This window comes from Strigops habroptila, chromosome 5, assembly GCF_004027225.2.
Source record: "Strigops habroptila isolate Jane chromosome 5, bStrHab1.2.pri, whole genome shotgun sequence".
In the NCBI taxonomy this organism is placed as follows: Eukaryota; Metazoa; Chordata; class Aves; order Psittaciformes; family Psittacidae; genus Strigops; species Strigops habroptila.
Genome location: NC_044281.2, coordinates 30,476,925 through 30,492,765, shown reverse-complemented (window position 1 = coordinate 30,492,765; position 15,841 = coordinate 30,476,925). Strand labels below are relative to the sequence as shown.

Below are 15,841 nucleotides of genomic sequence, written 5' to 3'. Positions count from 1 at the left end.
ACTGTGGAGGTGGAAACCTGGGGTTTATTTTAGTCAGCTCAACTGCTGAGCCATCATAAATATCTTCCTCTGGTAGGCTCATTCCCTTCACATTAACTATGCTTTCCGTGAAACAGCTGCCACTTGTACACCGCTAGATTCTGACCTGGAAGTTTTATGTAGTCCATTTTTTCTTTGCAAATATGTTAGTTTTCTTTACCTTTCCATGTAAAACTCAAAGTGGCCATTGATGTGCACAGAAATCTCCAGCATTTTATGGACGATTCAAAAAATAAAAGAAGTAACTTGAACACGCTTCTCAGAGAACGGTTAGAATGGTTTGGGTGGGAAGGGACCTTTGAAGGTCATCTAGTTCAACATCCCTGAGATGAGCAGGGACATCTTCAACTAGATCAGGAGAGAAACATGACACACAGGTCTTAACCATGCCCTATTATAGTGATATAAATATAAAAGTTTGCAATTTATATTTGTAACACCTAATTGTTTTAAAAATAAAGTAATGCAAGCATTTCAGGTAAAGATGGTTTAAAAAATTTACAGAAGAAATTTTACTTCTTTTTTTTTTTTATTTTTTGAGAAGTCTCTGCTCCCAAAATTCAACACATCAAAGGATACCAGAATTTGGCAATCACTGACCTATAAAACCAGCTAGTGCTGATGACCATGGTTTCACTGACTTGACAGAGATCTGAGAAAGAAATAAAGGTAAGGCAAGTTTCTCAGATGATGTCTCCTGGTTCAACTCAAAATCTATCCCTCCTCAGCCATGGAAAAGCTGTGGCATACCCAGGAGAACCTCCCTACCCTCTGTGAGAACCAGGAGAAGCTCCCTACCCTCTTCTCCAGAAGTTCACAGTGTGCACCTTGCTGGGGTGGTGGGCATAGTAATTCTGCTAGCTGCTGTTTTCCCCATCAAGAACAGTAAAAATCTCAATTACTTGTCGGACATTCAAGTTCAGCAGCATTAATTGGTAGATTTCAGGGAAAAATAAAAGTAATCAATTATTCATACCTATTTTCATTTTTTTTTTTTTTTTTTTTTTTTAGGGATACTCATTCATTCTTTCCTGGAAGAGATCAGAGGTAATCTGAAGTGAGTTTAACACTTGAGTCAGAAAGCCAAAGTGAAACCTATACTGCATTTCTGTTCGGCTTATGCTAAGGTGGGTGATACTTGCCTCAGCTCTGTATAGAAGTAAGCTTTATGTTATGAAAGAAACATGATCTTAATATATTGTCAAGCAATGGAAACTCTAAGCCTGAATTCCTTAAAAACACCATCTTATACATATTACTGGCATGACATAAAATGCCTTATAAAATGAGTCTTTTTTCATTTCCCTGATACATCTCGATAACCTTTAGCTACTACTGTTTATTTCAGAGAAAGCAAGGAACTCTCTTTTGTATTTTAGAATATTAATTATTCTTTGTATTCTTTTCTATTATTATTATTTGTATTTTAGTTTCCAAATATTTACACAACTGAGAGCTCTCATTCCATATTCCTTCAAAGCAAGATATAGATAAAATCAATAATATTTACTATATAATTTTTCATTTTATGAACTTTGGCATTATATTTATTATATAATTTAATGCAATGCATATGAGAGGTCTTAACCTCTGGAGACATTTTACTATTAATAGGCAGAAGTGTTCTGATGTATAGCTATAGCTCAGGACACTTCAGATGACTTCTGGTCATTGGTACTCTGAAAGAAGTCAGAGGCTTCTGGTCCCAGTGCCCAGGAAAACCTGAAGAGAGCATTTGACTCAGAGACTGGAAATGTTGATACCAGCAGGAATGGCAGAAAAATGCCTTGTAGCACATGCTGCGTAAATCTTTCTTCAAGGGAAAGATTTCCCATAAGGGCTACCCAAAGCAGACAAATGTACATGTAAAAAATTTTGAATGTTTTAGGCCTTAAATTTACTCAGCGAACACCCTCAGTGTCCCAACTATTAGGCTATCAATTATACTAAATTCTGAGGGCAAGGTAAAATTGAACATGAATAAAGATGCTCAACCATTGCAAATTCAGTGACTTCAGAAAAAATCAAACAGGCATAGGACAGCACAGAAGTGGGCCTTGCTGGGGATGAATTGGGAAGAGGAATCCAGATTTTCTCCCTACTTACATGAGAAGCAGACATTAATTATCTTCTTATGATCTTATGATTGAACATTTGATTCAGGAACATATCTAGCACATGCATGGTCATGAGCACATGCATCATCTCATTGTTTTTTCAAAATTGAAACCTGAAGCTGTAGGATTCTAATGAGTAACACTGGAATTAGCCACCTGGCAGAAAGTTCATTGTTTTTAGAGCCTGGTCAGTGATACTCAGCCCTTGTAAAAGACAGACCTGACAAACCAATCATTTGGGCAACAAATCTTGCACTGTATTCTAGTGAGGGTGTTCACACACTGACACAAGTATGATTTTCATGAGCAAAATGATGGTAGCTCCATAAATCAGCGCAGAAGTCCTTAGACCACGTGGAAGGTTACTAAACTTTGTGACACTACATTGAATATTGAGTAGAAGAGATTTTGGATGTGATCCTCTATTAATATAAACTGTCATTACTACATTGACTACATCAGCTGGGAGCGTGGCTAGATACCAAAAGCATTCTGAAGAGCTCTTTTTGCATGGATGCATTTGTTGATCAAAATTTAACTGTGCAAGAATCAGAATGTTCCAGTTTTGTGTCATGGGTGTACTGAAGAATTTTCCAGTGGTTAATGCTATGAAATGTGCCCATACTCACCTACATTTCCTATTTCAAATGCTGGGATCATTCTACTGGATTTTTTTTTTTAGGGTTATTTTGAAGAAATTCTATACAGAAGAAAAAAATCAGGATATAGACTTCTCTCACAATTCTGCTCTGGAGTATTATGCTGAAGAGACACAGGCTTTCTCTGTTCAGTTCAGAGGAAGTTCAATTTATTTAGTTAGCTGTTCTCCCAGTTTACTCGAGTGTAATGCTGCATGTGTGAATTTTCACACCAGACTACACTTGGAACTTCATAGGTCAGATATAATTTTTAATTACATTACAGGTAAATTACTGAGTTCAGAGACTCTTTTAGAGGGATTACAGTCTGTTTCCAAGAATAGGAACAGATGTAATTTTAGGAATGAACTGCGTTGACTCACATCCCTTCTGATCCACTGAGTTCAGTGTGACCATAGGGATCAGAAGTAACGCAAAATTCGGCCTACCATTTTGGCTATTTCGGTTCAACTTTCTGTTGTGTCCTCTACATAGTTAATTGTCAGACTTCAGAGAAAATTTTGTTCCATTCACTGTAAAATAGAAGGGTCCATGGAGGAAAACTGGTGCATTAGAGAAACACACAAATGACATTAAGGCTACCTAGTTTGATGTTTTCAAACCTTTTTCTTTTCCTCTGCGAACAATGACAGTTTCAATAGGATCTGAAGCGATACTCTTAACAAATAATACACTAGTCTGTCATATGGTTAATATTAATGTCTCTCTATTCAAACATGCTGAAAACTGAATAGAACAGTTAACATATAACAGTCACACATCCTTTGCTGAGTACAAGATCGCATCTCTAACATAAACTGAAGATATCCTCACCATTTTAAGATCTATCGTTCAGTCAAACATTTCATTCTCTTAAATACATTGCTCTTTCCCTCTTTCTGAGTCTTTCAGGCGTGCTGAGTGAACACATTCTCTCCATAAAGGCATTGCTTATGACATGGTTCTTTCTTCAACAGAAATTTTGCTGTGTATTTCCAATATGTTGGTTGCCAAAGGTGAATTTGCAGAGTTTGGTAGGATTTGGGGGTGAAAAGACCTTAGATCTGGATTGAAAAGATCTAATTTTGAAACATCTGTCTAGGCAAGATGCTGCACTTTATTGCAGGGAGAGCATCTCTTGATAAAATTAATGACGAACAATTAATTAATTGTGATCACACTTTGCAAATTATTGAATCAGAGCTTTATATAGTAGCCAGTTTTTATATTACAGGTATATTCACAGGACTTATGGGCAGAGGCAACCTCACTTTGCTCATGTCCTGAGCTGGCTGGATGTAAATGGTGTTGACAGAAAAGTCATATGACTATAGGGACGTGAAGCTGAGCCCCACCTAAATAACACCTCATTTATCAGAGGGTTTATTTGGTGTGGGCTTGGGGCCATAGCCAGCACAGTTAGCTCAACTCATGCATGGTGAGACTGTGCCCAGCCACAACATATTGCAGAAACATGTCAGGGTGAGACCACTCTTCACGGTGATCGCACATTATGGCCACAACAAAGGCCCTGTGTCTTTGAAGAAGGAATTCTGAACGAGGCAGGCTCCATCCTGGGGCATAAAGCATACTTTGCCCTCAAATATATTTTTATTGAAAATACACAGCAAAAATTACAGCATAGAAAGTTCTGTAAACAAGACAATTTCATCAACTTTATCTTAAAAAATCAAACCAAAACAAAAACCAAAACCTCAAAAGAAACCCAAAATAAGACTTGGTGAATGAAGACTGTGAATAGTAATTTTTTTACTGCCTTAACAAAAAAAATGACATACATCTTCAGCATTTCTTTTGCAAATTTACTTGACAGAGGTTAAAATATTGCTTTATTCTGACTCAACATACAACAGCACTGCATGATTGATTGTGCTATTTTGGGAAGTCTTGAGACTTGTGAACTGGTAAGTCTGGGGCGCATAAATAAATTTAACAAATAATTTGCTGCAAAGGAGTATTTTATTACATTCTGTATATACTGTAAATTTTTTTTTTAATCAATCTTCTGACATTAACCAGGGAAGGCTATTTAGCAATTATTTATTATAGCTGATTTTACTTTTCCCCACGAATAAGGAGATATTTTAACACTAATAAAAACAGTAATGTGTATGCCACTGAATCCAATTCCTTGTATTATTGGCATATTGTGTTATAATTTATGGGGGGAAGAGGGACTCAAAAGAAAGCAAATGCAAAAAATGCTTATAGTGTGATTGGGATATGGCAACCAGGAAATGACATTTCTTCTCTAAGGCCTTGATTCCCTGCAGGGAGTGATTTGGTGGAAACCATCTGCTCTTATATAGCTCAATTAGAATTATATCTGTGCATGCTTGTGGGTCTGCCCATACTGAACCATCTGCAGGGTTGAAGCTTTAAAGTTCACAAGCCTAAGCCATGACTAATTGAAGTGACTGGAGAAGTGAAAGTGGGAACAAATTAGGGCAGTGTGGACACTTATCAGCTGGATTTTGATCATTCTGGATCTTACTGACTCTTCTTTGAAAAACCCATAATAAAAAATTAGTTAAAAAAAATACACACACACTTAGAAGTGCTCCTTGAGAGCTTAAAAATGCCTTCAAAGTATAACGGTTTAGAAATGTTGAGGGGTCATTAATGAACAATAGAATTTGTTCCCACTCAAAAAAACCCAAATCAAATCCAAACCTTCCATAATAAACACATTTGGACTTTTTGTTCTTCCTCACTCTCCACCAAGGTTGCTCTGACAGGCAAAGCAATGGAGCACCTGCAGGTTCCTGACCACTGTATCTCTACAGACCCCAATCCCACTCCACACTTGGCTGAACACAAAGCTCCTAAATGTTTCCATTGACTTTCTTTGACTGACACATTAAAGTAAGGTTGAGAGTTAAGTGTCTGACTCAATTTAGGGATTTATTGTCATTCCACAGTAGGTACCAGACCTCAGAAGTAGATGTCTGCTTGCCATGGTGTGAACCTGGAACCAAGAGGAGAGGGGGAGAGGGTACTGGGTCTGTGGTGGGGTCATGGGACTTGCTCCCCAGGATCTGAGTCCCTGGGCAGCAGCTGGCTGCAGCACTGCCCTGAAACTGGAAATGAATCTAAGAATGGTCTTGGCCTTTACTAAAAAAAAGATGCATAGCCTAAGCCTTTGGACAGCTGAAGAGGACCGTGGTAAAACGCTCTGTAACTGAAACTTTATGTGTAATCCTGCCTAGAAAGCACCTGATGCACACGTCACCCCTCCTGGAACTTTTCCCTTAAAAAAATATTTTGTTAAAAAACACTATGATATGAGGGCGATTGACTATTTGGTTTCTTCTAAGTAGATGCTCTTAAATTAATGCATATAAATAATTTGTACTTAATTTCCTCCCTTCCTGTTTAGCAAAGCATCAAATGAACAGATCTCGTTTCCCCTCCCACAATCCCCACACAAAGTCACTTGATCAATACCGGGTCTCTTTGCGTTTCGCTTTTTAAGACAAATTGTGCCTCTTGCTCTGACTTGGCCATGGGGCTCATGGGCAGAAAGGCCGTGTTTTCACTCGTGCTGCTCTCTGCTTCTACTCTTGCCAGTTCATAGTCCTCCGACCGCCTCGCGTCCGTCAGAATCCGAATCTGCTCCTGCACAGTTTCTAGCAATATTTTCACTTCGTGTTGTTCTGCTATAAGACAATTACTGACTGGGGAACTCACATTGACAAGTTCAGCTGAATAGGAGTTTTTGCACCATTTGATGCCTGTTACTTCAGAAACATTTTGCATTTGCATGCAGGCTTCGTCCAAGCCCACAGATGGGATGATGGGAACAGAGTTGGCTCTTGCAGATGAATAGCCGATGAAGTCCTTCTGATCCATGTTATTAAAATAAGGGGTTGTCTCTCTTGAAGGCAGTTGCATATTTATTGAAGTATTCTGAGGAGTTTTTAAACCACTGGATGAATACCTGGAAAGAGTAAAAAGAAGGTTTTGTTGTACATCAAGTGGTCAGATGCAACAAGCAGCAGGAACACTCTGAGAGTCAGTAAAATGTGCTGAAAAGATGCATGTCATTTTTCCCTCACACTAGGAACACTTGGTAATAGTGTGGCCCTGGGGAAAACAACAGACTCTGGAGACCTGGCTTTGATTCTCGGATCTGCTGGTGGCAAACCATTGCTTTCCTCCCAGCCTCATTTTGCGCACCAGTATATGAGAAAAAAGACAATTCCTTTTTAAAAGATTTCAGGAGTTGTACTGTAATATAATTTTTCTTTGGCATTATATTTGAAATTCCATTCCTACGCTCCTAACTGGGGAAATGGATTAATGCTTTCTTTGCTTTCATTGATGAGTTCAGAACTCTCAATGTCAAATGGCTACTTTAGGAAAACACTTTAAAAAGGTGCAGGAATAAAAGAACTTTAAACAAAACATGGCAGTGTAGTCTTTATGTATATAGAAATGATTGTATGTGCTCCCCTTCAAACAAGCAGAGCACCTAAGCGCAGCGTACCTCTAAAAACATGTGTTTTTTTCAATAGCCCATACTCCTAATGTTGGCCTGATTTGTTTTCTTGGATCTCATCTGGAAATAGAGCTAACATATTTGGCTTCAGCAAATGTCTGTGTTTTCCTGATATTGTAATCCTGTGCTTCAAAAAAAACCCAAAAATCTTTACCCTCCATTAATATATATGATAGCATGATTTTTTATTTACTATGAGGCAACTTAGGTGAATTTTTATCAACATTTCTGATTTGTTTTAAAGCCAAATCCATTACTCTGATCAGAAAGAGTTTTACATTATATACTTAAAAAATAGAAATGGAAAGTATACTAAATATAAACCAAAGGAAACAATGACAAAAAAAAAGTTTCCCATCTGAGAAGTAGCATTACTAGAAATATAGTGCTCTAAGAGTTAGTCATGATTGCCAAGGACCACAGACATTACCTCAGTACCGGAACATATTTTATTTATAATCAGATTTGTGATCGTATCACTATTTAATAAGGCAAGCTAATGGTGAAGTCTAATATGTTTTGTCCATGGATGAGGAAAACAACATTTAGATCTGGTGTGGAAGCAGGTGCTTTGAGCTATGACTTGAAGAGTATTTTTCTGAAAGCTGCTTAAGCTTGCTGGACTTCACTAGGGATATCCTCCTACTCATCCATGCCTTGCTGCTTTTTGGCATTAGCAGAAAAAGAACTAAGGAAGAGAAAGTGAATTGCATGAAAGAGCCATAGTCCAATATTAGCTCACAACACTAATTAACTGGAAAGGCTTCCTTTGGCCTCATCCTCCTGGCAGGCTGTCAGACAGGAGAGAGGAGGAGATATCTTTAGGCTCATTTCCAGCAGAGCGCCACTGACTTGTAAGTAACTCATCTATGGTGGCACTGTGTTTGTACAACTGTTTGACACATTAACCTGTACACATGCATGCATGCAGTTCTGTACAGCCCCTATATGAAAACTCTTCAGGTGTCCTCAAAAGACCAGAAAATGCTGCTGGGAGCGCTGCGATACCGAGGAGGTGGTGTGATCTTTGCTGCTATCTGATGGAAAGACACACTTCTTTGGGAAGTGAAACCCAGGGGAATAATATAGCAAGTGGCTTTTTCAGATGCATGCTAGAACTTCTTGTACATGCTATATAGCTGCGTTTATGTTCTACATCTGAGCCAGCTAAGACTCAGCTTTTGGTTAATGGCATTTGCACTCTGCTTAGACACACGTGTAGCCATTTATGGAGGGTCTTTTTAGACCTGTTTTCAAGAATCAGTATGAATGAAATACTGATCAGGGATATCATTCCCAAGGGAGGATAATTAAAAAAAAATAAATTAAAACAAAACAATGCAGACCTTTGGGTTGTGCCCATTCTTGTTTCCTTTGCTTATTATATAATTCAAACGACTATAGCTGGAGAGATCGCATCAGTTGCATTATTCCCTTTTTTGGTAATTCGGGCCCTAAATATATTCTGGGCTGCACCCTGAAAACAAAGGAAGGGAATGTTTTTCATGAATTCCACATGCAATGGATGCATTATATGGATGATATATAAGCAAAACCAAGAAAAGACTGAATTAAAATGGGTTTGGTGAGAAAACAATAACATTTGCCAATTCCATCATAGAGATTCAGTTTTTCTTGGTATTTTGAACACTAATTGGCAGCAACAATAATATGTAATGCAATGCCTGGCATATTTCCATGATATTTCTTGAAGTACAGATAGACTCACGAATTTTATGCCAGAATTACATGTTTCTGCCCTGTGCTTACAAGGCTTTCAAGGAACGACTGAAGCTGAATTAAAGCATGTACACTGTGTGCAACGGGCAAGGTATTAAACTAGTAAGGATATTACATCTAAGCCATGTAAGAGTCTGCTTTTGGCCAATTATAAACTGATCCATACTTCTACTTGTGACACAAGACTGCTGCTGTTTTCAATAGGCTGAGACTTAGACCTATAATTGCAGAATCTTAATTACATTTTCCTATAATTAACTTTCCCAGAACAATAGTTCCTCCTAAGAATGATATCTGGGTTTTTATGTGAAAAATTATTTTGTCTGAATGAATTCATTCATGTGCTCATATTTCAAAGTGCAGCTTGCTTTCCACCCTTTCCTTAAAACTAAGCAAAAAAGAGAAACTCAAACATTTATAAACATGCAATAGTAATTATGTTATACTCACAGAGTGTTCAAGAGTCTAAATAAAAGAATGACACTGAAAAAAGTGTAATAATTTTACTGCCCCCTTAAAACACATATAAAGAGAGACAGAAGAGATTGGTACTTCACATATAAAATGTTTTTCTGTTTAGCACAGTACCAGTAGCTTTGCTATAAGACCTATTACTATAGATGTCCAGTACAAGAGCCTGACGACAAGGCCCATTAAAACAAACAGGAGTCATTCTAGTGGAATTACTGGGCTTTGGTTCAGCCTTGTAAGCACGTATACCTACATATATATATATACACACCATTTTCTACCTGTAGATATGACACATTGGCTCTTGTATACATAAGCACATTTGTATATGCACATATTCACAGGCTATAAGGCATTACTTCCAACACTTCATACAGTGTAACACGAACAGCTGTCACTGTAAGCATGCAATCAAACCACTGCATGTAAACTCGTGACACCCTCAGGGACTCGAATTGGTCTCTGAGATGTGACTGGCATGGAGATGGTTTGTTTTCTTTAGGGCCCTCATTTCAGGCAGGTTTTTCTACTCCTTCAAGTAGTATACTGATTAAATAACTGATATTAGCTGTCTTTGACTCAAACTCTGCAAATATCAGCTCCTGTTGCAAATCATGAGGTCTGGTGCTTCTGGAAGGTGGCAAAAGCTTTCTTCTCAATGTGGGATGGGAAGAGGAGCCCTTTTACAGCCTAGACAAAAACTAATCAGGTAAATTAGCCTTCTTTCTATCAAGTGTAAACATATAAAATCTGATTAAACTGCTGATGGATGAACTTCAGAAGGGTCAAAAAATTAGGGAGATAAACCACTCTGGTTTGTGCATCCCTATAGCGAAACATGGAGGTGAAAAGGGAGAAGAAGGGAAGTAGTGTAAGTTCTGCAGGGGACAAGGGAACTTTTCATTTCGGCTGGAAATCTAATGAGAACACAAACATTATAAAACTAGCAGATATTTAGAAGATGAAAAGCGATCTGATTTTGGGAAACCTCTTCCTAAGTTAGAAGAATTCCACATAAAGTAGAATTAGTGAATTATTTTTTATATTTGCTCAGAGCTAAGGCGCGTACTTATATTCTGGTTGAAGAGATTACTTCACTGCTGCAACACAAAATAACTTGCAAAAAGTTTTGTTACATTATTCAAAGACTAAATTTTCATTAAAAACATCACCAGTAAAACACTGTAATAAAATAAGATCAAAGAATTGTTTTTATTTTCATGCCTTACATTGACATTTAAAAAATTAATTTCCATGGATACCAGTTGAAGACTTTTGGTATCATCTTTGTGATATACACAGACTGCTGTGACTCCCTGTCACAACACCACCTGTTGATGCTCCTTCAGAGAAAGGTCCAGTTGTTAGAGTCAGTATTAGGAAGATCTAATTCTACAGACATCCCTAGCACACAAACTACAGATGAAGTGCATGAGTGGATTGAGGTCAGAAGGGGTAACTGCCTGGTCCAAATATCAACCTTTTGTAGACACGCAAATTTAAAATATAGGCCAGTACAAGATCATGCTTATAATATCACACACTGATTTCCTAGAGAGGAGAAAATACAACTACCCACAAGACAGCTTTTCTGTTTGCTACCTCACTTAACCTAGGAAGGGGCCACAGCACTCTCCAGAGCCTGTGTTACAAGACACTGCCATTGAAGAGGGAAGACTCTTAGCCTGCCCCTTTCAGGAAGGGTTGCATTCGGAGTCACAATTTTTGTAATGAATTATACACACATTATCATACACATGAACAATAATATATTTACTGCAAGGATTACTAAACAGGTTTTCCTTATAAGAAGCAAATAATAAAAAAAAGTATGAGATAAATTTGTACTTTTAAAAGAGGTTACCAGACACTCAAACCTTTTGCGGCTTTGATTTCTCCTTTCACAGGTAAGCTCTGTTCTTGGTCTGTCTTTCCTAATTACTGATGCCAACTTTTGTCAGGAAGATCAGCTACAAAACATTTAGTGAACCAAGTCCCACTCTCACACTGTTCCCCAGACTGGGCAGTCTCACTGCAGGTTGGAAAGCATGGTGAGGAAGGCACAGGTGGAATGTGTGCATGCCTGTGTGTGTGCCCACAACGCACACATGTAACAGCACTTACTCTCGGTCAGCGCTTGTGACTGTCATTTCCCAGGAGCTCAGAGTGGATAGTGACCTTTCTTCCCTCAAGAAAATTAAACATGTAGGTGGCTTAGTTCTGCACTCCATAAAGCCAGTTCTGATACAGAAAACATACAGCTGCCTTCTCGCCATGTAACTGTTCACTTCGCTGCACTCAGCTGTGACCCACATGTGTCCAAATGAAACTGTATTATTCCATTCCAGATATCACTCCTAGTTTTACATACAACATGTTTGCAGTGATTCTGGAAAGTCTTCGGAAATCTGTAGGGATATGCAATTGCAAAAGACTTCAAAGGCAGCTAGCTGTAGGTGCTCAGGAGCATTTCTGAAATTCAGACCTTATGTACAGCTGGAGCTCACATTCAATATTCTAATAAGCTGAATTGAAAAAGGAAAAATATTGGATTCTTTGTGCACTTTCAAAGACAAACTTGTGTTAAGTTATTGCTATTCAGTCTCTACAGCAAACACACTTTGCAATGTACATTGATTTATTAAAAAAAAAAAAAAAATCTGAATTATTTTCTCTTATTTGCCCAGTGCTGATGGAAGAAAAAAATGCTATGCAAAAGTTACTAGAACATCACATCACCACTAGAAAAACCATCCATTATAAAGAGTAACATTGCCAATCACTTTGTTCTAATCACTTGCTTCTACAGCCTTTGAAAGGCTTAAAAAGAGCAGCCAGCCAAATGAGAATGTATTACCTTCAAAGAGCCAGTACGCTGAAAACATTCCTCTGCTTTCAATACTATAAACCCTGGATCCACAGTACACCACAACAAAGTTGGAAGGACTGTAATGGCAAAGCATATTAACCACATAACAGCAGCCACTCACAGACTGGCTCACTTCAGTTAAATTATTACTTACCCGTGACAAGGTATTGTGTCCTGGTCTGTGATCCTTGACTCTTCTAGCTGTTGATATGCTGGTCCTGTAATTCCACTGAACCTACCCCGAGGTAAGGGAGGAGTCCTCCGAAAGGCATTTCTATGTAGCATCCCACTTTTTTGTCCTGGGCTGCAGCATGAAGAGAGACTTCTAGGAACAACACCAAGAGTACAGTAGAAATTATCACAGAAAAAGCGTAAACTTCTGCAAAGATTCAGGATTAATAATGCATGGATTACTGTTTCTATAACTTTGCTGTGGCAGTCTATGACGTCAGTAGAAATTCTCTATGGAAATGTAATACTATAATCCATAGTTAGCTGCTGTTTATGCCATATTTAATACATCACCTCTCTTGTAGGAATGAAAATAATTGCCTGGTATATGAAATGTTTTCTCATACTTGATGAAGGATGCTTCTTTTTCTCCATGATGCATACCATAATCCTGCTATACAGAGTTGACTCAAACAGTATAAACAAACACTACAGCTCCATCATACCTACAGCTGAGCTCAAAATCAGATCTTAAATTGAGAACCCATTATATCATCTATCAGCCTACAAGGTGCTGCTTCCTGATACAACGTCATTAAATTATGAAAAAAATGTAAGTGAAGAATCTAAGTGAAGCTTATGAACTGCAGCTCGAAGAAACCATATCTGACAAGTTCTCTCCACGTTGAATAAGATTTCTATATTGTTTCATTCATGTTTTATATACAAATTGTTTTCTTCTTTGGATACACTGATAAATACTGTGTTGCTTCTGAGATATAATACAAACTTGAATACGATAAAAACAAGTAATTGTTTTCTTCTTACTTTAGAAAATTGCTTTTGTAAACATTTTTGTCGTGCTTTGGAAGGAGAATGGATTTTTTCCATTACATGCAGGTATTAAAAGTTATCTAGAATCCATAGTTTTGATCTATTAACCACAAATTCAGATGTTGCTGACGCAAAAATAAGGGTACACAGAACTAAGGCAAGACGTAACCTATTCCTGCTGTTAACAGGTCACAGTCCTGCATGGCATGACTGGCTATTCATTTTCCAATTACTCCTATTTCTCTTGACATCTTCTGGATCTCAGAAATGCACATGTATCACCTTATGTTCTGTTACCTCTTTAATGATATTTTAATATAGGTTTTACAGATTAATTTAAGAGTCATTGTTGTTGGTTATATGAATAATTTCAACTTCTGATAAAATTCAGCTATGCAAAATACTTTTCATAAATTTGCTTCTCTTTTCATATTATAACTTGATTTAAAAGCAATCTGCATTTTATACCTAGTGGAAACTCTATTTACAGTTAGGGCCACATCTACTCCCAAAGAAATTCTTGCTTGGACCAAGTATCTTGGACAAATTCTCTTGAACTGTACATTTCCATTAAAAATGACCTCTTCTCCCCAAAGTCAAAACATAAGAAATAAATTCCTATCCTACTACTCAGGCTACCAGTGTTCCACTGCAATCTCCACTCTGTTCTCTCCCACGCTTTTATTTTCCTCATGATTTTTAATTGAAAAGATCAACAACCCATAGCAATAATACTCCCCAAAGAATTTTTGATGCTACCTTAAATAGATTTTTCCTTAGCTATTAAGGAGGCTGTGAAAAAACTTCTTTAAAAAACAGAAGTATTGGCCTTTCAATTCTAAAGGCTAAGTTCAAGTTGTGAGTTACAGTTCACATTCTGTAAAATAACACTACCACATCACAAAAGAATTGACAATTTCTGGTCAGGAGAGCCTGAGATTATTACAAGATGCAGCTGAATGAGTAATTTTTGTTAGATAATGAATTTCAGGGGGTTTTTTTGATTGCAGTATATTCATCAATGAACTACAAAAGTCAGCAAACTGATTAACTTAAGAGACTTTAGATTGATTACAAATATTTGAAACTAGAAAGGCACTGTTTAATTGTGTTTGGTTTTATGCCCTGGCACATCTTCCTTGCTGGATGAGAGCACATGGTCTCCCATCTAATAACATGCATATGCAAATTCACAAAAGCTCGTCTTATAGCATTTTTTATGGACATAATTTCAACACATAAACATAGAACTGGTATAAACTGCAGCAAAGATGCATATAAATGACTTATCTGTACTTCCTTCAGCTTGCACTGAAACTCCTTGCTACGCAGAACACTAGACGCTACAGGCTACTAAAGGGTTGGTTAGAGTGAAGGGACCTGGCACATGCCAATATCTCCCTGCAGTCACAGCAGCTCCAGCACCAGCAGAGCTTAAGCAACCGATTTGTTCCTAATGTGAGGCTCTTATGCTTTGAACATTTCTGGCAGAAAAAATGGAGTGAAAAAATGAACAAAAATAATTTGTGGTCATGGGCAAGACAAACTCACTAAGGACCAGGAAATATTTACACGAGTGCAGCTGCACTCGTTAACACTCATTTCTTGAAGCACCAAAGACAAGATAATAACTTTTTTTTTTTAAAGTTCTATGAAAAAGTAACTCCAGCATAATGAAGTTTTCCCTTTTTCACAAAACTTCCATGAACGTCAGCATACTCCTCCTCCAAGACTGTTAATACAGTCCCTCTCAGACTTCCGCTCTACGGCTCACGTGAAGTGTTCCTCTCTCTGAGGCAAACAATGCCTTTCAGACTTCTTCAGGGAATTTATCCTCCTTTAGCCACCATTATGGTTTCTTCCTCCCTGTACTCCAGTCTAACTAGGTAAGAATACCCATCCAGCATAACTGAGCTGTTCAATAAAACAGACCAATAAGTAAAGATGTAAAAGATATGTCTTTAAAATCTCTTAACTACTCCAGAATAACAAAAATCAGAATATGCTTGAACTGGTTCACAAATAATGCATAAACTAGTGAGAAATACAGTTCTGATGAATTAATGGTTTGAAAAAAATAGTTCAACCATCTCTAAAGTGAATTAAGAACTTGGGATTCATTGTTGCAAATTGTTTTGTGTGAAAATTTTCTTCAGGTTGAGCAACCAAGTAAAACCAAAATCTGTCTCAGCAGGTTCAGTATTCTCTTCTCAAGGCATATACACAACTCCCAAGTGCAGTTAATGATGTTCATGAAGAGAAGACTTGTGGTCAATTTTACAGTAACTCTGGGAATTCTCCCATACTACTTTTTAGCCAATTCTTAAACCAAATTGATTATATATCACATTATGAACACATTCAGAAATAATTTTGCCAACAGAACATGAAAAGCATTAACAAGAGGATGACAAAATGTTAAAACTTTGGATGGGATCTG

The 15,841-nt window shown here is 37.5% G+C and overlaps 1 protein-coding gene across 2 annotated transcripts in view; it reads right to left on the bottom strand.

Annotated features, from left to right (window-relative positions):
* Positions 1-1,014: 1,014 nt before the first annotated feature.
* The window catches only part of NRG3 (neuregulin 3), a 425,943-nt gene continuing 411,116 nt past the window's right edge, over positions 1,015-15,841 (bottom strand). For both annotated transcript variants that reach the window (XM_030487638.1, XM_030487639.1), the window contains 2 exons: positions 12,551-12,721; positions 1,015-6,755 (listed from right to left, as the gene is read on the bottom strand). In XM_030487638.1, the coding sequence (XP_030343498.1) occupies positions 6,248-6,755; positions 12,551-12,721 (679 nt within the window). In that variant the 3' untranslated portion in view covers positions 1,015-6,247. The remainder of the gene's footprint in view (positions 6,756-12,550; positions 12,722-15,841) is intronic.